This window comes from Cetorhinus maximus, chromosome 12 (genome assembly GCF_964194155.1).
Source record: "Cetorhinus maximus chromosome 12, sCetMax3.hap1.1, whole genome shotgun sequence".
Classification (NCBI taxonomy): Eukaryota; Metazoa; Chordata; class Chondrichthyes; order Lamniformes; family Cetorhinidae; genus Cetorhinus; species Cetorhinus maximus.
Genome location: NC_135890.1, coordinates 68,549,136 through 68,572,327, shown reverse-complemented (window position 1 = coordinate 68,572,327; position 23,192 = coordinate 68,549,136). Strand labels below are relative to the sequence as shown.

Below are 23,192 nucleotides of genomic sequence, written 5' to 3'. Positions count from 1 at the left end.
AATGATTGGCTCCTGTGCCCCCTTGTTCTAGATTTCCCAGCCAGAGGAAACAACCTCTGTGTCTACCCTGTCAAACTCCTCCAGAATCTTATATATGTCAATAAGATCATTTCTCAATTTTCTCAACTCCATAGAATATAGGCCCAATTTACTCCCCTTCATCATAGGACAACCTGCTCACTCTGGGGACCAATCAAGTGGTCCTTCACTGTACTGCCTCCATTGCAAGTATATCCTTCCTTAAAGATGAAGATCAAAACTGTGCACAGTATTGCATAGCCCTATACAATTATAGCAAGAGTTGGCAGTGTCAGAAAGGAAGAAATAATAATGAGAAAAGTATGAAGTAAAAACAAATCAGCAAAACACAGAAGTCAAGGTTCTCATTGTTCCTGGCAGTTTATTTGATTCTAGGAGATATTGGAACATACCAGACCAAGCTGCAGTTAGCAGGCACCTCAGACACTGGGGCTTACTAACTCATTCCTTTACTTGTATTTTTTCTGCAGCTTTTGTGCAAGTTGTTGCACTGTAGGAGAGTTAAGGTCTAAAGCATTTGCAAAATCCTTACTCTTCATCATCTTCTCATGGGCCTCATCGAATAACTCTTTGCCCACATCACCCTTGACTCGCTCACGCCATTCGATCAGTTTGGGTCGACCTTCCAAGGGATCGATTCCAGTACTTAGAGGCTGGAGTGGAAGAAAAAGAGATAAAAGAGTGAACTGGATGGAGACTGGGACTGAGAGTTTAGAGAGTGAGATTGGGAGTGAGAGATCAAAGAGACTGAGAGAATTGGGGTGGAATTGGTGGTCAATGGTGAAAGTGGAGTGGGCGTCACTTCTGCTTTCGAGTTTGGAGTTGGTGCCCGCGCAATTCTTACAAAAATGCAGAGGGTCGGCCATGAGCATGTAAAACATGTCAATGCCAGGGGAGGTTTCTATTGAAGAATTGCACCATCAAGTGACAGTTCAGCAGGTCCAGGCGGCCTGGACAAGCAGGGAAGCTCTACATCTAGGCCCCAACTTTCTTGTGCAGCTCCTTTTTATCAGGAGTCATTTGATCTGTGCATCCCTTCATCCCCCTCAACCCCACCTCAAACATTTCCCCCCCCCACCCCCCCATCACTCCCCACCACTGATTAATCTTTATTGTCTTGGAACCCGCCAGTCTCATCCCCACCCCCAACTACGTCCAAGCCCCTTCCATGTTATTTTGAAGATGTCAGAGCCAAGACATAGACTGGTTCCAGGGTTCAGCGATGCCTTCCTGCAGATTCCAGGATTTCAGGCAGGAGATGCTCTTCCCAAGTGATGGCAACAAGAGACCATCCTGCATGACCAAGGGGGCTTGGGCAGAGGAGGTTAGCAACCACGGGGCGCAGCCACAAATGTGCGTCCAGTGCAAGGAAAGGGTCATTGACCACATCTGATCCACACAGGTAAGTGCCTTGGTGACATAGGATTTTCTCTCATGTTGGCATCAGGCTATGTATTTGTGTAAGTGTTCAGCTAATCTAGGCAGGTTAATGTGTGATGAACCTCAGGACCGTGAGGGACTTTAGGCCAAAGCATATAACAGTTTGGCTTCAGTGAGCAATTGGATGCAACCTAACACAGGCCAGTATGAGTGGTGGAGCTGCAAGCAGACAAGCAGCTCAGTTAGCATTTGTCAACTCAATCTCCACTTTCTCCTGCAGGACAAGCAGACCCATAGCCAGAAGTAAAAGGGCAAAGATGGGGCAGAGGGGCACCCGCTCTCCCCTGCAGAAGAACAAGCCCTCCAGGTTACTGGGGAACACAGAGGATGATCCGTTACTGATGGCGAGGCTGCAGAGTGAGAATGCATCCAAACTGGTGCTGACATAACGGCTGCTCTGTGCCACACGGTGCTCATAGACTCTGTGGAACCTTAATGTGTTTCTTTTTATTCTCCTTTACAGGACCCTGCAATCCAGACCCGATGCCCCAGCCACTGGAAACTGAAGACTCCACCTCTGGGCACAATGACACCATTGACCCAGAGGCTGCACTGTCACCTGCCTCTCCTGCACCCTCCACCAGCTCAGCTACACCCACCCACGTCACAGAGCGGTCGCATTTAGAATTGGGTCCACTTTCTTGTGAGCACAGCACAGATACATCCCAGTAGCTGAGGGAGACTGTGAGAGTCGAGGTCCCAGACATTCGGGAAATGCTGGGATCAGGCCCTCCCCCAAACCCCATGCTGATGGTGGACCTCTGGCCATGGCCACAAGATGCCTGCTAGAAATGTAGTAGAGGTTAGGGGAACATATGGTGGAAATACAAGCGATTATGCGCAGCTTTGCATGGAGTATAGAGCTATGCCATGCTAGCCATGAGTTCTGCCATACTTCAAGCATTTGAACTCATGGTTTCATCCATGGAGAAATTGGTGACCACCATGGAGAGCCAGGCTGCGCATTCGACCCATATGCACTCTGTCACTCTAGTCATCGGCACCATACAGCAGTGGCTAAGCGAGAGGACAATGAGGCACCTGGACTTCCCTCCAAGTGCTCCTCCTCTTCAGGGAGAGAGGAATGTGCCATTACGCACCCAGATAGAGGAGGAGCACATGCCAGCTGTCCCAGAGCTTCTCTCAGGGCACTCCCAGGGTGAGAAGCTGTTCCTCAACCCCTCTGCCATTGACCTCATTGCCTCCAGCAGGTATGGCCCAGGAGGTTGCCCCTGCACCGGTGCAGGAAACCCCCAGTGGGATGCAGCCCTCAAGGCCCCGCACCTCCAGAGGCACCCTCCAAAGTCATCACAGGCAATGGGGAAGTGTACTCAGCACTCTGCTTCCACCTCAGCTGCTGATATCCGGGTCACACTGGGACACATTGGTAGGAAAAGAATGCTTAAGAATTCATGAGAACACAAAGATGGCACAGGTATTTCTATGAAATTCACTTTGTCAATTGCAAATATTGCACAATATATTGTTTCCACTTTATTCAGATGTGCATCATTATTGTTTTTTGGGAATTGCTCAGGGACCTAACTATACTGACATGTCTCATAGCTGGCACTCATTGAAGGTTCATGGGAATGTTAGACATCTCCTTTATTGTGTAGGAGATTATAGTGTCTGTTTGCGTTCAGTCTTTATTTAATGTTCATATGTGTCTGCTCCAATGTTTGCCAGTCTGTGAGACTTAGAGGAACATTCAGGCTCTGCAGGCACTCCATTTCTTGCAGTGACAAGATGATTATCTGAGATATGTGGTGTCAAGGAACTGTAACGATGGAGCACTTTTCGAGACTTTGGTCATGATAGGCTGCTTGACATATAGCACTGGCATCATCAGTTCTCCTGGGTAACAGTCTTCAGCAGCGAGTGTGTGTGACAGATGTCCACTTCCCTTGCTTTTCTCAATGGCAGAGGATGCTGGTTCAGAGGCAGCTCTTGGAGTGGTGGTTGACAGGAGTTGCTAGATATCCATAGCAGGCAAGCATGTGCCGGCGATGGGAGAATGGTCATGTAGATCCCTCAATATTGGGCAATCTTGTGTATATGAGAATGTCCATGGTATCCCAGGAACATCACCCCATGGCCCTGGCATCCAGTAAAGGGTCATGCACATTCATGTCCTCTTCCTCAGGCTCATCCCATTCATTTTCATCTGAGAAGTGTTGCTCCTCCCTATCACCCTGATGCAAGGCCATAGTGCACAACATATCAGTACACATTGGGAGGTCTCCATGGGGAGAATGCTGGACGCCAGGGAGACCCTGGTCCAGCAGAATGAGGAGATGCACACAGACCTGCACTCCATCACAGTAGCCATGGGTGAGTTCCTGCAGTGGCAACGCAAGAAGGAAACGGGCACCTCGACATCCCCCCCAGGTGCTCCTTCCCCTCAAGTAGTCAGGCCGGGACCCTCAGGCACCGAAGGGAAGAGGAGCAGCTGCTGGACACCCCTGGGTCATCCACTCAGGAATCCCAGAAGCTGTCCTCTGCCTCCGAGTCCCCTTTGCCTGTGACTCCCTCAACCTCGTCCTCTGTCACTGCAGAGGGAGCAGCCGGCCCACAGGAGGACAGCCAAAGCCAATCGGAGCCCTCAAGGCCTTGGCTCTCCAGAGGATGCACTCCAAAGTTATCAAAGGTAACGGGGCCAACATTGCACAGGTTGTCTCCACCCTTGCTGCGGATGTCAGGGCAGCACCTTGAAGTCTAAGGCATTCAAAAGTTAAGGAATTCTGATCACAGCTGGTTGCATGGGTGAACACATTTTATGACATTACAATCTGTAAATATATTCACTTTCACTGAATAACATGTAACGGTGTCTTTCAGACTTCAGCTTCGCGAGTCCTCCCACTGCACCATCCCTCCACTAGCAATTCAGCTGCACACAGCCGGCCCATGAGTGATTCTGGAGGGAGGGGTGTGTGTGTGTGGCAGGGCCTTATGGAGCCCTGTGCAAGCACTCTCCCACACATCCATCATACTCATCTCAATGTCCTGAGCATTTTCAATGCTGCCTGCTGGGGTTCACTTTCAGTTGTCCATCTGAGCTGACCTGTATCTCCGCCCACCCACTGATCTCACCCCCATGCAGAACCTGATTTCGCCCGCCACGAGTCTTCCTTCATTTTCGATTTAGCATGGCGGTAATGCAGTTTTTCTTTCACTGCCCCGTCCTTTTCCCTTCCCCAGTCACCAATTTCTTTTTCCCCATCACTGTTGATCCCCCCGGCATCACCTTCCACCTCCCCTCCGTGACCTACCAGCCACAACCGTTTTCCCTCGGGGATGTCCAGGTGAACATGCATGTTCCCTTCCTTCCTGAAAATCCCACCCCCACATCCACATTAACCTCCCCGACCTCCTCCTTCCCACCCCCAAAGTCCGTGTCTGCCTCCGAGTCCCCACCAACCACCCTCAACAGCCCTTCTACTGATAACGTCAAACCCTCACCCTCCCACCCTACCGCCTCACTCTGCCCTCGGTTACTCTCACCATTCCCTCAGACTACACCCACCCTCACTCAGTCAGTTCACTCCCCATGAGGCAGTCACGGACTCACTGGGGCCTTCCCTTGCACGTTCACCTGGACATCCCCCCCTCCGGACTCCCTCCCCCTTTGGAAACCCTTCCTCCCCTGGAACTCCATCCCCCCCGGAATTTCTTCCCCACCCCCAGGACACCCTCGCCTTAGTCCTTCCCCCACCCCCACTTAGTCCTTCCCCCTTCCTGGCTCCCTCAGACACCCTTACTTCTTCCTCCACCCTTACTCCGTCCCCTCTCCGCACTCCTTCCTCCGTCCCCTCTCCGCACTCCTTCCTCCCCCTGGACTCCCTCCCCACTCTGCACTCCTTTCCCTCCTCCCAACCTCCCCCAAGATACGGTCATTCCCCCCCCAACCTCACCCCCTGACCCCCCAACACCTTCGTTCCTCCCCTCCCAACCTCAACCCCAACACCTTCATTCCCCCCCCTCTGAACCTCACGTCCCCCCGACACCTCTTCCTCTCCCAGTCGATCCTAGACCTTCCTCTCCCACACCCAGGTACACCTTCCTCGTCCAAACTCTGCTGGACCTTCCCCTCCACCCCCTCGATCATCATCCGTTGTGAGCGAACCCTCAACGGTGACTTTCCACCTCCTGTGAGATGCTTCGCAGTAGAGCCATGTCCATGAGAATCCACCCAGCGTGCGATGGTCGTTCCTCCAGGGTCCTGAGGCTGTTGGGCTCCAGCATCTTCTGCTCCTTGTGTGTTTGTGATGTGAGCAAGGCCCTGGCAGTAAGTCCCGACTTCTGTATGTCACACTTGTCAGCACGTGTTCTGCACCAGCATGATTTCCCGCCGATGTGGACAGACGGTCCAGCGGTGGGGGGGCATGTTTCCAGCAGGCTGGCCTTATAATGATATACAGATGTATTACAATGAGGTTCCCGATGTCCAGTGGCAGGAAATGCTGCCCGCCTTCAACCGGCGGAGCGGACGATCGTAAACTGGTTTCACGGCCTTGTAAAACCGATTTTTGGCCTTCTTGCCATATTGTCCACTCATGTTGCTGAGCACATTCGACGCCAGCAAGAATGGAAAATCTCACCCAATATTTAAAATGTATTCTCACCTACAAGCTCCATCTAGTGACTGATGTTGGTTGGCGCAGGTAGCACCTGAAATCCCAGGACGACCTGCACCAAACAGCTTCTGCAACTAGATGGAGTTCAGGACTTAGTGTGAGTTCAGAATGGGAGCCAGAAGCAGAACAACAGAAGAACAGACTCCAGGGACAAAGGTAAGAACAGAAGGCGGGAGACAAGGCTGGAGCATGAGGGGAGCAAAGATACAAAGCCAGAGGAGGGGGCAGAGGCAAAGCCAGGCCGATGAGGCAAGGCTGAGCAAGAAGCAAGGCCAGAGGGAAGCAACACTGGGAAGCAAGGGAGAGGGGAAGAGGAACTGAAGGCAGGAAGTGCTATGGGAAAGGCCTGTGGCAAATGATTTTAAAGTGAAACTGACAATGTTAAATGGGTATACAGACGCTACTTTATTAACAATGTGAAAATGAAGCAGTGTTAAGTGAGTCAACATTAGGCAGGGACTTACTGTGATAGTGTGAGTGATCCTCAAATTGCAATCCGTGACCCTCCCCCCTCCCCCTTTCACTTTCCACTTTGTCCCAATCATGTTTGACCCTCCAACATGACTGTGCACCTTCCCTTTGTAACCCTTGAACAGAGTGCCCTGAGTTTGACCCACAGGACCCAGCTTTGGACATTAATGACCCTGCCCTTTGGGCCCCTCATTCCTTGTACCTTCACTGACTGCCCCTACCCCCACCACACCCAAGGCTCCAGGTTGTTACAGCTGCACACTTACTTGCCCCAACCCAGCTGTTGTCCTCCCTCGAAGCCCTCTTCTAGTCTGTCAGGCCCCTACCTGAACGCCACCCCCTCCCACCCATTCCTCCCTCCTGACCCGCCCTTGCCGGTCCTGACCCCCCCATCCAAGCTGCCATTCTCCTGCTTCCCCTCCCTTGTGCCACAGAGTTTAAGACAACTCACTTCGGACACAACTGCCCAAAGGCGACTGGCACACACTACGTTTAAACAAAAGTGAACGAGGTGCCGTGAGGTTCCTGAGTGCTGCTGATTTTATCTTGAAGATCGGAACAATTCCAAAAAGTTTTAAGATATAATGCAAATTCATGGCATGCAAATGGGATCCAAGTAGGATCCTGTCAGAGGATGGCATGGGGCCTGACCTGCCCCTGCCACACTGGTGACTCAATTTTTCAGCTTGAACCCTCCGTTGTAATTTTGAAATTTCGGCTCCTGCATAATTAACTCACCCTGTACACCACGTTTCCCACTACCAGAGACTTCATAAGAGAGAGTGGGACCAGGAGTGAAAGATTAGAAAGACCGAGACTGGGGCTGACAAATGAAAGAGTAAGCGAATGAGTGTGGGATTGGGAGATGTGAGTGTTCCTCTGGGACTGAGCAGTGAGAATGAGTCCAGTACGTGGAGAGGGGAACTTACAAATCTGTAAAACAATGATCCTCGCACCTCCACTGGGGAATGGGGAAAGGAAATCTCTCAGGGGGTTCACCGGCTGAGAACCTGGACTGGAAAATGTAGATATCAGGTTTGGAGAAGACAGATTCCATCATTGTCCAATAGGCAATGGGCACTCACTGAATGACCTCACATGTCATAGTTATAGAGTCATTACAGCACAGAAGGAGGATCTGTGTCCCATCGAGTCTATACTGGTGCTCTGTGGAGCAATCTGTGTCAGTCCCATCTCTCCACTCTATTCCTGTAGGCCTGCAAGTTTAGTACCTTCCAGTGACCATTTTCTTTTGAAATCACTGATCATCTTTGTATCACTCTCATAGGCAGTAAGCTCTAATCATTACTACTCACTCATTTAAAAAGTTCTTCCTCACACCCACCCTGCATCACTTTCCCAAAACCTTAAATCTGTGTCCCCATCCTTGTGCCATCAACTATTGGGAACAACTTTTCTTTGTCCACCTCACCTAAACCTGTCACAATCATGTACACCTCTATCAAATCTCCCCTCAATCTCCTTCGCTCCAAGGAGAACAACCCCAGCTTCTCCAACCTAACCTTGTGGCTAACCTTCCCTCATCCCTGGAACCATTCTGGTCAATCTCCTCTGCACCTCTCAAGGGTCCTCACATCCTTCCTAAAGTGTGGTGACCAGAAATGGACACAATGCTCCAGTTGTGGCCCAACCAGAGCTTTATAAAGATTCACCATAACTTCCCTGCTTTTGTACTCAATTTCTCTGTTTATGAAGACCACATTGCATATGCTTTGCTCTCTGATCTCTCAATCTATCGTGCCACCTTAACTGATCTGTGCACATGAATCCCCAGGTCCCTCTATCCCTGCACACTCTTTAGAACTGTGCCATTATGTCTCTATTGCCTTTCCCTATCCATTCTGCCAAAATGCATCGCCTCACACTCCTCTGTATTCTGCTAACCTATCTATGATCTATCTCGATTAGTATCATCCTCACTGTTTGCCACTTCTCCAAGTTTGGTATCATTAGCAATTTTTGTTAACCAACCTTTTATGTGGTACTTTGTCAAACGCTTTCTTAAAATCCATAAGACAACATCCACTGAATTCCAATTTAACTAATTGAATTAGCTAAGCACAATCTACCTTTTACAAATCGATGCTGGCTCTCCTTAATTACCTCAAACCTCTCCAAGTGCCTCTCCCCATTTTTCCCTGATTGTTATTTCTAAAACATAACCCACAATTAATATTAGACAAACTGGCCAGCAGTGACAAGAACATCCTTACATTATTTCTTAACAGTTTCAGATTTGCCACTCTCTGATCATCTGGCACCTCCCTCGTATCTAGGGAAGATTATGGCAAGATCTGCCACTACCTTCAGCCCCAATTCCTTCAGCAACCTAGGATGCAAGCCATCCGGAAAGCAGCTTTTTCATTCTAAAAACAGCCAGCCTTTCCAATACTTCCTGCTTATCAATTCTCACCCCATTTATTGCCTCTACATCTTCACTACTACGACTAATATTTTGTCAGCAACCTTTCCTTAGAAAACATCGATACAAAGTACTCATTCAGAATTCTAGCCTTTCCCTGCACCTCTTAGCATCATTTTTGTCCCCAATAGGCACCCCCCCCACCCAGCTTCTTACTATCTACTTGCTATTTACATGACGATAGAAGATTGTTGGATCCCCTTTTATGTTAATAGCCATTCTATTCTCATATTCTCTCTTTGCCAGTCTTATTTTCCCTCTTCCCCTCACAACTTATTGTATTTGACCTGGGTCTCACTTGAAGAATTCACCCGACATGCATCATACACTCTCCTTTTGGTTTTATCATATTCTCTATCTCCCTTGTCATCCAAGGAGTCCTGGCTACCCTTTCACCCTTGTTGGAATGTACCCAGTCTGTCCCTGAAATATCTCCTCCTTAAAGATCACCCATTGTTCCGTTACAACTTTTCCCATCAAGGTTTGGTTACATTTTACCCTGACTAGCTCCCAACTTGAGGTCTTGTGGTGCAGTGGGTAGCGCCCCTGACTCTGACCCAGATGTTCTCGATTTTAGTCTCACCCCAGGACTTGATGGGCAAGGAAGGTGCATTCATAATGCTGCCAAATAGGTTGAGTACCAACCTGCAAATCCTTCCAGCGCACACCAATGGCAGGCAGTAAGAGCAGGAGAGACTCAAGAAAGACTTAAGAAAGCATGGAACAAACATTGGAGCCACTACCATTACTTTCTATAGCTCCAGACTGCAATATGCACATTGTCACAGCAATAGGGACTCCCTAAGTGAACTGTAACACTGTACCAGATCCTCTCTCACTGTATTGAAGTTAGTCCTCTTCCAATTTAGAAGTTCTACTTTAGATTGTTCCTTGCTCTTCTCCATTGCTAATCTAAACTTTATGATATGATGATCACTCTTACACAAGTGTTCCCCTACAGGCACTTGGTCCACTTGGCCCACCTCATTCCCCAGCACCAGATCCAGCAATACCTCCTTCCACGTTAGACCAGAAACATACTGGGTCAAGGAAGTTCTCCTGAATACATTTCAGAAATTCTTCTCCCTCTACCCTTTACTCTAACACTATCGGAATTGATATTTGGGTACTTAAAGTTCCACAATATCACCACTCTACAGTTCTTGTACGTCTCTGCAATTTCCCTGCAGATTTGCTCCTCTATTTCTCTCTTCCACTATTTGGAGAATATAATACCCCCAGTAATATGATCATCCCCTTTCTCCTTCTTAATTCCAATCAAATGCATTCTGTCCTTGGTCTCTTGCAGAATCCTCTCTTTCCAAAATTAAAGTGTCTTCTCTAATCAGTACTGCCACCCCACTTCCTTTTTACCTTCCTCTATCTTTTCTGAACACTTTGTATCCCTGAACATTAAGCACCCAGACTTCGCCATTTTTAAGCCATTTTTCTATTATTGTCACTATATCATATTCCCACATGACTATTTGTGCTTGTGGCTCACTAACCTTATTCACCACACTTTGCACATTTATATACATATATTCTAAACCTGTCTTTGTATTCCACGTTGTCCTTCTCAGTCTGTTCCTATCTAATATGGTACTACTTCCTTCCCTAGTACTATCCAACACTCTCACTCCTTTATGCACATTATTCCTCTTTTCTATTTCTATATGTTGGTTCCCACCTACCTGCCAATTTAGTTTAAATCTCCTCAACCACACTAATGAACCTCCCCATGAAGACAATGGTCCAAATCCTATTGAGGTGCAATACGTCCCTTTTGAATATGTGTCTCCTGCCACAGAACTGATCCAAATACCCTCCCTCCTGCACCATGCTTCAAGCCACACATTGATCCTCCCTATCTTTCCATTTCTACTTTCATAAACACACGGCATTGGGAATTAGAGATTATTAGCTTCAAGGTACTACTTTTTAACTTCTACTCCAGCTCCAGCTCCTGAAAGTCTGACCATAGGACCTCAATGTGACTAACTGTCATTTGAACAATGTATTGAAGGGCTGCCCAAGTCAATGTAAAGGAGCTATTTGAGGGGCAAGTGTTTAATCCAATTTCTGAAAACCACCTGGATCCACCAAGTGCAATTGCCTCTTTGTGGGACTGTGCTATCAGGCTGTTGGTTGGAAATATCATCAAGCTGGCTGCGATTCTCTCACCTGCATCAGTTCAACGAGAGCGACCAGGTCCGCCAGGGACACTTTCTCTCCCGCGATGTACGGTTTGTCCTGAAGGAACTTGTCTTCAAAGATCTGGATTGATTTTCGCAGATCCTCCAGGGCCTCGTCCATTCTGTCCTTGGGAATTGGCTTCCCAGTTAAAGCTGGCAACAGGCTCTAGGATAAAACACATGAGGAGAGGTCAGCAGTCCAAGGTGCACTCACAGGAGGTAAGACACAGCCCTGAGGAACCTTAACACAGCAGAAGGCTGAATTCAGGCATTGGAATTGTGTTCAGTGAGTCTTCTAGCTCACTCACATTTTGCAAGTGTCCTTTAGAAAGTACACAAGAACACAGGAGCAGTAGTAGACCATATGGTCCATCAAGCCTGCTGTGCCATTCAATACAATCATGGCTAATCTTCTGCCTGAATTCCACTTCCTGACCCCTCTCCATATCCTTTTGATTCTCTGAGAGACCAAAATTTTGCTCATCCCAGCTTTAGATATGGCCAATGATGCAGCTTCCACAACACTCTGGGACAGAGAATTCTCGAGCTTTATAACTCTTTGAGTGAAGAAATTTCTCCTTATCTCAGTCCTAAATGATTGGCCCCTTATCCTGAGACCGTGCCCCCATGTTCTAGATTCTCCAGCTAAGGAAAAAAACCTCTCAGTGCCTACTCTGTCAATTCGCTTCAGAATCCTGTATGTTTCAATTAGGTCATCTCTCATTCTTTTAAATTCCAGAGAGTATATGTAACTGCTAAGCATGTCCCTCTATTATTAGTGTTTGCATGCTCCCTGGCCTGATTCTCCTCTCCCACTGGCTGTGGTCTCAACATCCAACAAACATTCCCTTCACCTCGATCTCTTTGAGATTTATTGGGGGGGAGGGGGATATTTATTCCCCAGGGAAGACTTACTCCCTCTCTCTGTACCCCTGTTGGCCAACAAAAATCCTCTCTTACTCTTTGAAGCCATCCCCCACTAAACATCCCCTCCCCCAATTAACATCCCCTCCCCCAATAAACATCCCCTCCCCCAATAAACATCCCCTCCCCCAATAAACATCCCCTCCCCCAATTAACATCCCCTCCCCCAATAAACACGCCCTCCCCAATAAACACCCCCTCCCCAATAAACATCTCTCCAATGAACATCCCCACCCCCTAATAAACATACCCCCCTCCGAAAAATCAACCCCTCCCCCAATAAACATCCCCTCCCCCAATAAACACCCCCCTCCCCAATAAACATCTCTCCAACAAACATCCCCACCCCCTAATATACATACCCCCTTTCCCAAAAATCAACCCCTCCCCAATAAACATTCCCTCCCTAAATAAACATCCCCCCTCCCCAATAAACATTCCCCCAATGAACATCCCCTCCCCCTAATAAACATAACCCCTCCCCAATAAATCACCTCCTCCCCCAGTAAACATCCCCTCCCTACCAAACATCCCCTCCCCCAGTTAACATTCCCTCCCCAATAAACGTCCCCTGGCCCGATAAACATCCCTTCCCGCAATAAATATCCCCACCCCTCTCAATAAACATCCCCTCTCCCCTTAATAAACATCCCCTCCCCAATAAACATCACCTCCTTCAATAAACACCCCCCTCCCCAATAAACATCCCCTACCCCCAATAAATATCTCCTCCTCAATAAACATTCCTTCCCCCTCAATAAATATTTCCTCCCCCAGTAAACATCCCCTATGCCCAATAAACATCCCCTACCCCCAATAAATATCCACCCCCCCCAATAAATATCCCCTCTCCCACTAAACAATCCCTTCCCCCCAATAAACATCCCCTCCTCCAATGTACAGACCCTCTATCCAATAAAAGGCCACTCCCTCAAGTGAATAACCCTCCCTCCATTGAGCATCCCCATTTCTCACTGAACAGACCCTACCCTACCCCACAATGAACAGTTCTTCCATGCAGTGAGGGACCCTCCCTCCAATAAATGGCCACTCCCCCAATGAAGAGACTCGCACCATTAAAAAGTGTCTCTCCCTCCAATAAATGGCCCCGTCCTGAAGTACCAATGCTCCAATCAACAGCCATTGCCAAAATATGGCACCTCCGTCAAAGATGGCCCTTCTTTGAAGGACAGACTCTTCCCACCTTGGATCAAAGAGGAAAGTTTTAAGGACCGGGTTGAGACTCGGAGAGGTTTAGGGAAGGAATTTGAGAGCTTGGGGCTTGGCAGCTGAAGGTACAGCCACCAATGGTGGGGTGAAGGAAATGAGGAATTCACAAAATACCAAACAGGCAGGGAGTCATTTCAGAGAATAATGGAGGCCGGGAATAATTCCTGAGAGAGGAATTTAAAACTGGCTGCTTTGTGGGTGAGGATTGAATCGATACTTTTCTAGAAATGTAGCAAGAAAATTGCTGACTTTACCCTAAACATGAAAATCCTGGATCCCTGATACCGAATGGTGGCGTGCTGCCAGGCTAGATATTCATCCACTCGAGCCCGTTTCTGGAGGTCGGCCGGGTACCAGTGGTCAGGGGCCTGGTATTTACATGCCAGATATTTCAGAATCGCCACACTGTAAGAGAAAGAATTAGAGAGTTACTCTCCCTTTGCTTCACTATCCGTCAGTGTCACTCTCCATCTCGCTCTCCATCAGAGTCACTTTTCATCAGAATCACACTCCGCCCAGAATCACACTCCACCCAGAGTCAATCTCAGCCCAGGGTCACTCTTGATCAGTTTCACTGTCCATCAGGGTCACACTGCACCCAGGGTCACACACCCAGGGTCACGCTCCACCCAGGGTCACACACCCAGGGTCACACACCCAGGGGCACACTCCACCCAGGGGCACACTCCACCCAGGATCACACACCCAGGGTCACACTCCACCCAGGGTCACACTTCACCCAGGGTCACACTCCACCCAGGGTCACACACCCAAGGTCACACACCTAGGATCACACTTCATCTAGGGTCACACACCCAGGGTCACATACCCAGGGTCACACACCTAGGATCACACTTCATCCAGGGTCACACACCGAGGGTCACACACCTAGGATCACACTTCATCCAGGGTCACACACCTAGGATCACACTTCATCCAGGGTCACACACCCAGGGTCACACTCCACCCAGGATCACACTCCACCCAGGGTCACACACCCAGGGTCACACACCTAGGATCACACTTCATCCAGGGTCACACACCCAGGGTCACACCCCACCCAGAATCACACACCCAGGATCACACACCCAGGGGCACACTCCACCCAGGGTCACACACCCAGGGGCACACCCCACCCAGGGGCACACACCCAGGGTCACACTCCACCCAGTGTCCTCCCCCACACAGTTGGTGTCCCTCTCCTTTCACTCTCACTGTGTTGATTCAGCTCTTCATCTGGATCTCTGCTCTCAGTGGTCAGAATAGATGGAAGGCTGTAAATAAAGATCTCAAAGAGGATCCCAGTTCCAAGGTTTCTGACTGCTGGGGCTAGATTTTCCACAGGATTTCCAACTGTTTCAAGCGTAACGAGTCCACTGCTCTCCCCACATCCCCTCAAATCAAGGATGACATGCCTGTACAGTGTTGAGAGGGAGCATTGCATTGTCAGAGATGCTGTTCTTTGGACGAGATGTTAACCTGTAGCCTTACTTGCCTCTCGGATGGGCATTATTTCGAAGAAGGGCAAGGGAGTTATCCCCAGTGTCCTGGCCAACGTTTACTCCTCAATTAACATCACTATAATGGATTATCTGATCATTATCACACTGCTGTTTGTGGGAGTTTGCTGAGTGCATATTAGCTGCCATGTTTCCCATATTACAACAGTGAGTGAACTTCAGAAAGTACTTCATTGGCTGTAAAGCGCTTTGAGAGATCCAGTGGTCGTGGAAAGCATGATATAAATGCAAGTCTTTCTTTCTTTCCTTCTTTTCTCTCTCCAGTTAAATAATTCTGTTTTTCTACTCTTCCTGCCAAAGTGGACAGCATCACATTTCACCACATTATACTCCATCAGCCAAGTTTTTACCCACTCACTTAGCTTATCTGTATCCCTTTGCAGGCTCTTTGGACTGGATTTTAATTTTTAAGGCGGGAATCAGGAGTGGGGAATTTTCCCAACGTCAAAACCCTGCCTCTGTTCCGGCACTGCCAGGAGGCGTGATTTTCATCTGGAGGTGGGCTGGAGTCAAGCCGGCTACCTCGTGCGCCAGCGCAGAAGTGAAAGAGTAGAGCAAACGATGGCACAAATGGAGGCAGGCCAAACCCTAAGATTTTCACTGAATTGTGGAGACCCCATGGTTTAACCAGAATGGTGCTGGGAACCAGGATCAAGAGACCCCATCCCCATTTCCGACAGATCTTATTTTCACTGGTAGGAAAAGATGACAGGATGTGACTTCCACATGGGGGAATCCTGAACTCAGCAGGGTCATTTGAACTCAGTGCTGAGTTCAAACTAATTTCATTTTCATTGACACAAGGGCTTTATCCCACAGAGTGACTTACAATTTTTTACAGTAAATGTTTGTAAAAGGCAGGTAAGGTCAGTGGAACTGTCAAGCTGTCAAGTTCTTTAAATGGCCAGTCCTTTAAATTTTGAAAGAAAATAGCCTGCCTGTGTCTGAGTTGAAAATAATCTGTGCTTGCAGTTTCAACAGATCTGGGGTGTCATAGCATTAAGTGCTATCATTACAGCATTATTACTGCTTGGCTGTTTTCACAACCTGTCATTATCACAGTAAGGGGCTGTAAGTTCAGAGTTTGACTGACAGCTCCAAGAAGCTATTAAAGGATTAGCTGTCTTTGATTTGGAGCTATGGGTACAAATGTTTGTTTTTATAAGATATTAAGTACTTGAGGGGATTTAGATGTATTAAGTGGGCTTTTATCAATGAGAATGGGTTTTTCATATAGTGAAGTCTGTAATAGATAATTAGAACTTCATCTTATTTCATCTCAGCATGTCTTTGAGGTCTGCCCATCGTTGATACTGGGTGAGTTGGCATGAATTGGCACTAAGTTGGCATAGGGCCAAGTGGGGTGGGGGAGGTATGAGTTTGAACTAAGTTAACATGGGGCTATAAGGGGCCATGGGGATGAGCGGAAGAATATGAGGGGCTACTGGGGGTGGATAGTTGGCATAAGTGGGACATAGGGAATGGGTGAGGGTGAGGGGTTGTGAGGGGTAAGGGCTAGAGGGCGTAATATTTAACAACAACTGGGATGAAGTCCCAGAGTCGCAGCCTGTCTCAGCATGCAGCAGCCCCTGTAGCTGCCTCTGAACTGCATCTGGGGACACCAGCCCGACTCCAGCACGACTGAGAAACGATACCGGTGAGAAACTTCCTGGCTCACCTCACCCTCCTCTGGAAAATGTGCCCCAAATTGCAGTATGTTCGTTCTGGTGGGGTGTCGGACCAGAGTCGTGCCTGCTACCTTGTGCGTCAGCACAGAGGCAATAGAGTAGAGCAAACGATGGCACAAATGGAGGCAGGCCAAACACTAAATTTTCACTGAATTGTGGAGACTCCATGGCTTAACCAGGATAGTGCTGTGAACCTTTCACCAGTATTCAGACCACAAATCACCAGCCCTTTGCTATCATGTAAGCATGGCAAGCTAATGATGCACCACACTCGGACAATCCTGGCACATGTACATCATCTGCTCCGATGCCAGAATGTTGCAGCAATCCAGCAGCTAACAGAGCCATGACCTGCCAGCTCCACCGTTCACCGACCTTGACCAGGATCTACTGATGCAGGCAATCTATGAAAGGAGGAACATCCTCTATCCAGCAGACTGCCAGCTGTCCCTGACCCTCACCAGGAGGGCCTGGGTTCAAATAGCAAAGCTGGTTAGTGCCTCAGTGGAGCAGCTGCGAACATGGATAGCTTTTGTACCTGCACACTAACATTATGCATTTCATGTACAAGCTTTTCTATTCTTCCTGCCAAAGTGGACAGCTTCACATTTTCCCACATTATACTCCACCTGCCAAATTTTTGCCCATTCACCTATCCTATCCATATTCCTTTTCAGTATCCTCCTCACACTCATCAGCAAATTTGGCTACAATACAGTCCGACCCATCATCCAAGTCATTAATATAGATCATAAATATTTGATGCCCAAGCATTGATCTCTGTGGAACTCCACTTGTTACACTTTGCCAACCTGAAAATGACCCATCTATCCTGACTGTGGCTAATGAATAGGAAACAATCCTCTATCCATGCTAATATATCACCCGCAACACCATGAGCTCTTATCTTGTGCAGTAACCTTTTATGTGGCATTTGATCGAATGCGTTTTGTCCCTGCAGGGGAGACTGACCGCCAAGGATCTCACAACCACATAGCCAAAGATGTAAGCAAGCTGTCTTCACACATGTCCGCGTGTGGTGCATCATTAGCTTCCCAACAAGGGAAGCACATCATAGACGTGTCCATACTTGCAGAACACTCCATCACCTTGAACACTGAGTGGGTCACTGTGGTGTTTTATATCTCACTCATTCTCACTTTTCCAGAACTGCTTTATCCAATTCAGGGTCACGGGAAGTTGAAGCCTATCCGGACAGAAAATGAGTACTAGGTGTAGTACACTCAGGCCAGGATGCCAGTCCATCGCAGGGCACATACTCACTCGCACACATACAGACACACACACTAAGGGGCAGTTTAACCACAGCTAATCCACCTAACCAATACGTATTTGGAGGGTGTGAGGAAACCAGAGCACCCAGAGGAAACCCACGTAGGCACGGGGAGAACGTTCAAACTCCACACAGACAGACAACTGAGGTCAGAATCAAACCCAGGTCCCTGGAGCTGTGAGGCAGCAGCGCCAACCACTGCACCACCATTATATCTCTATTTGGTAAATATATTGTGTCACTCACTATTAAATCAAATTAACTGCTTTATGCAATGGTTTGCATGCTGTCTGCGGTTTATATCAAACAGGAGCGCAGCTAAGGAAATTAAGTGCAGACCTGGGGCAGAATTTTGCCCTTGATGGGCAGGCGGGCCCCACCGGCTTGGCGGCGGGCGGGCAGCCGATCGCCGCTGCCGAAATGGGCCCTGCCACCATTTTAAGTGGGCGGACCAATTAAAACCCACCCAATGGGCTGCCCGACGGGAAGCGCTATGCGCTCCCAGTGCCGGGAGGGGGGGGATTCCCCATCTGTCAGAGTGCGCTCTTTCGCACTTGCACACGAAAGAGCGCACATCTCCCTGAGACTAAGTGCTGTCTCAGGGAGATCGGTGAAAGGTTTGTGAACTTCAAAAACAGAAAAATAAAAAAATTATTAACATGTCCCCCTCATGTGACAATGTCACACGAGATGGGACATGTTAATACAAATCACAGAAACTTTATTAAACATCTTAAAAACAGACATGAAACCTCATCCCACCGGTGGATGAGGTTTCATGTTTTTTCAGAAGCCCACTGGGGCTCCTGGCCTGCCCACCAACCTTAAGGTTGGACGGGCAGGGCCTTTAATTACCTTAATTATCCTGTCAATGGTCTCAATTGGCCATTGTCAGGTCGGCAGGCGGACAGCTGATTTCACTGTCTGCCCGCTTTCCTGAATATTTAAATGGGGCGGGATGATGTCAGGGGTTCCCCCCAACTTCATCCCGCATCATTTTCCTGTCAGCGGGCCCTGTCCCCAAATCGCCGACGGGAAAATTCTGCCCCTGGAGTTTGGTGAGTGGGGGAATTTTAAGTGTTAATTTTGTTCTTAAATTTTGCTCTTAAAATCTAATCTAGTCTGCAATTAGCAGTAACTGGACTGTCCTGTGGAATCAGGCTAAGTTCTTTCTTTCTTGCAGTTTAGACAGGGTAAACTCACTCTCCGCTGTAGGAGCTGAGTACTTAATTAGCTGACTGGTTGAATCTGGTTACTGTAACCCCAGTTCAGTTTACTATAAATTCATGGTTCTTTAGTGCAGTCAAGACAAATGGAGTGCAGCTGAGGAAACTGAGTGCAGACTTGGGGCTGAATTTTGCCGTCAGTGAGCAGGGGGCGGGGCCCGCTCGCCGACACGTAAAATGATGCGGGATGAAGTTGGGGGGAACCCCCGATACCATCCCGCCCCATTTAAATCTTCAGGAATGCGGGCCCACAGCGAAATCAGCTGTGAGCCCACCAACCTGTCAATGGCCAATTGAGGCCATTGACAGGATCATTAAAACAATTAAAGGTCCTGCCCGTCCAACCTTAAGGGATGAGGTTTCATGTAGGGATTTAAAAAGTTTAATGAAGTTTTAGTGTAATTTATGAATGTGTCCCATGAGTGGGACATGTTAAGGATTTTTTTATTCTTTCAATTTTAACGTTTTTAAAACTGTCAGCGATCTTCCTGAGGCAGCACTTAGCCTCAGGGAGATGTGCGCTCTTTCGTGCACATGCACGAAAGAGCGCACTCTCACTTTTGGGGAATCCCCCCCAACACGCACAGAAAGTGCATAGCGCTTCCCGCTGGACGTCACACTGGGCGGGCCTTAATTGGCCCGCCCATGTAAAATGGCGGTTGAGCCCGCTTCTCCGGCGGGGATCAGCTCCCTGCCCGATGGAGATTAGGTCAGGCCCGCCTGCCCGCCCTTGGAGTTTGGTGAGTGGGGGAGTTTGGTGAAGGGGGAAGGAGGTGTTTGTTTCCTTTTTCTATCTTTATCACCCTCTAGGAATTGGTTCTTGCTCTACTACAGGGAAAGGAGCCAGCTGTATGCTGAGTATCTGGTAAGTGGGTAAGTGCTATTCTAACCCTAAGGTTTAAAATAGTACACAAATTGGTGGTAAAATTAATTAAAAAAATTAAAAAGCAACATAAATAAGTGATTAAAATAATTAAGTAATTATTTAAAAGACATTAAGGATGTCCGGACAGGTGATGTGTCAAGGCTGCAGCAAGTGGGAGCTCCTGCATAACATTGTGATCCAGGGCAAACACGTTTGCAGTAAGTGTTTGTGGCTTGAGGAACCTCGGCTCAGAGTCACTGAGCTGGAGGCTGAGCTGCAGACACTGTAATACATCAGGAAGGGGGAAAGTTACCTGGATGCTTTGTACCAGGAGGAAGTCATACCACTTAGGATAGAGTCTTCTGATTTGGTCAGTGGTCAGGGACAGGAGGGTGTGACTGCGAGTGAGGCAGGTAAGGGGACCCAGAGGGCAGGGGTGTGAGCCTCTGCAATTGTTCAACAGGTTTGAGGTTCTCTCAGCTTGTTTGGATGAGAGGGTGGATGAGCAAACTGACCAGAGCACTGTGGTACAGTGGGGGAAGCAAAAAGGAATGTAGTGGTAGTCTAGGACAGTATAGTGAGGGGGGTTAATACTGTTCTTTGTAGCAAAGAACGAGAGTCCAGATGGCTGTGTTGCCTGCCCAGTGCCAGGGTTTGGGACATCTGCTCAGGGCTGGAGAGGAACTTACAGTGTGAGGGGGAGCATCCAGGTATTGTGGTCCACATAGGTACCAACGATATAGGTAGAACTAGAAAAGAGGTTCTGCATAGAGAGTATGAGGAGCTAGGTCCTAAATTGAAAAGCAGAACCTCAAAGGTAATAATCTCTGGATTATACCTGAGCCACGTGCAAATTGGCATAGGGTAAATAAAATTAGAGAGATGAATACGTGGCTCAAAGACTGGTGTGGGAGAAATGGTTTCCGGTTTGTGGGACACTGGCATTAGTACTGGGGAAAGTGGGGCCTGTACCATTGGGATGGTTTACACCTGAGCTGGGCTGGGACAGGGAAGTAGAGAGGGTTTTAAACTAAATAGTTGGGACAAGGGATCAAATGTGGACAGATGTGGTATATCAAAGAGTAGAGACAAGGTAAAAGAGGAAAATAGTTTTATGGGAAATGAGGGTTGGAGAATGGCAGGAAGGGACAGTGAGAAAAAAAATTAAGAATGCACAAAGAATCAAGGCTAGATGTTACAAAGATAACAAAAATACTAAACTAAAGGTTCTGTATTTGAATGCACGTGGCACTCAAAACAAAGTAAACAAATTGATAGTGCACATTTAAGTAAATAAACATGATCTGATAGCCATTAAGGAGACCAGGCTGCAAGATGACAAGGATTGGGTCCTGAATATTGAGGGATATATGATATTCATAAAGAATAGGAAGCTAGGTAGAGGTGGAGGGGTAGCACTGTTAATCAAGGATGACATTTGTCCAATAGTTAGAGATGACCTTGGTTCAGGAGATCAGGATGTAGAATCGGTTTGGGTGGAGATGAGTAATGGTAGGTGAAAGAAGTCACTAGTGGGAGTGGTCTACATGCCCCCTAACAGTAACCACAATGTAGGACAAAGTATACAAGAATAAATATTGGGTGCTTATGATAAAGGGACGGCAATAATCATGGCTGACTTTAATCTACATATAAACTGGAAAACTCAGGTTGGCAGTAGTAGCCTGGCTGAGGAGTTCATAGAATGCTTTCAAGAGAGTTTCTTAGAGCAGCACATTCTGGAATCAACCAGAGAGCAGGTTATATTATACTTGGTATTGTGTAATGTGACAGGATTAATTAATAACCTCAGAATAAAAGCACCATGAGGTAGCAGCGACCACAATATGATTTAATTTTACATCTGGTTTGAAAGGGAGAAGGGTGGGTCTAAGACTAGTATTTTAAACTTAAATAAGGGCAGCTGTGTGGGCATGAAAGCTGAGCTAGCTGAAATGAACTGAGACACTAGGCTAGGGGATAGATCAATAGAGAAGCAGTCTCTATTCAAGGAGTTATTTAAGGAGATATTTCAGAATACTCAGAATAAGTATATTCCTACAATAAGGAAAAATTCTAAGGGGAGGACCCACCATCTGTGATTAACTAAAGAATTAAGGAAAGCATCAAACTTAAGGAAAAAGCATATAACTGCAAAGATGAGTGGCAGGTCAGATGATTAGTCAGAATATAAAGAATGCAGAGAATGGCTAAAAGATAATCAGGAGAAAGAAATTAGAGTACGAGAGGAAGCTAGTTAGGAAAGTAAAAATGGATAACAAGAGTTTCTACAGGTATTTAAAAAGGAAAAGAGTAGGTAAAGTGTTAGTAGTCTAGAGAGTGAGACTGGGGAGTTAATAGTAGATAATAAGGAAATGGCGGATGAAATTAACAAACATTTTGTTCTGTCTTCACTATAGAGCATACAAAAAACATTCCAGTAATAGCTGTAAATCAGGAGGTGGAGGGGAGAGAGGAACTTGGTGAAATTACAATCACAAGGTACTGAGCAAACTGATGAAGCTGCGGGCTGACAAGTCTCCGGGTCCAGAGGGACATCTCCTTGGGTCTTAAAATAGGTGGCTAATGAGGTAGTAGATGCATTGGTGTTAATTTTCCAAAACTCCCTAGATTCTGGAAAAGTTCCATTGTACATCTTTTCTTTAATTTGATACCATCCTTAACTACCTTAGTTAGCCACAGATGTTACATCCTCCTCATAGGGTCTTTCTTTCTCAATGGGATATATATTTGAGAGTTATGAAATATCTCCTTAAGTGTTTGCCACTGCTTCTCTGCTGCCTTACTTTTTAATCTATTTTCCCATTCCACTTTAGCCAACTCTGTCTTCATACCCTTACATTTTATTTAAGTTTAAGACTCTGATTTCAGGTTCACATTTCTCACGCTCAAACTGAATGTGAAATTCTATCATGTTATGAATATCCTTACCAAGAGGTTCCTTTACTATGAGGTCATTAATTAATCCTGTCACACTACCCGTTCTAAAATAGCCTGTTCCCTGGTTGGTTCCATATGTATTGTTCTAAGAAACTTACCTGAATACGATGTATGCACTCATCCTGCAGGCTACCTTTGTCAATTTTATTCTTCCATGCTGTAAGAAGATTAAAATCTCCCATGATTACTGCAGTCCCTTTCTTACAGCCCCCATTATTTCTTGACTTATACTCTGTCCTACAGTATAGGTACTGTC

General features: G+C 47.3%; 1 protein-coding gene across 1 annotated transcript in view; it reads right to left on the bottom strand.

The window, feature by feature from the left end:
- Positions 1-380: 380 nt before the first annotated feature.
- The window catches only part of LOC144687541 (glutathione S-transferase theta-1-like), a 44,511-nt gene continuing 21,699 nt past the window's right edge, over positions 381-23,192 (bottom strand). Inside the window, exons 3-5 of the mRNA XM_078553825.1 lie at positions 13,637-13,787; positions 11,218-11,394; positions 381-692 (exon numbers count right to left, since the gene is read on the bottom strand). Coding sequence (XP_078409951.1) covers positions 489-692; positions 11,218-11,394; positions 13,637-13,787 — 532 coding nt within the window. The 3' untranslated portion in view covers positions 381-488. The remainder of the gene's footprint in view (positions 693-11,217; positions 11,395-13,636; positions 13,788-23,192) is intronic.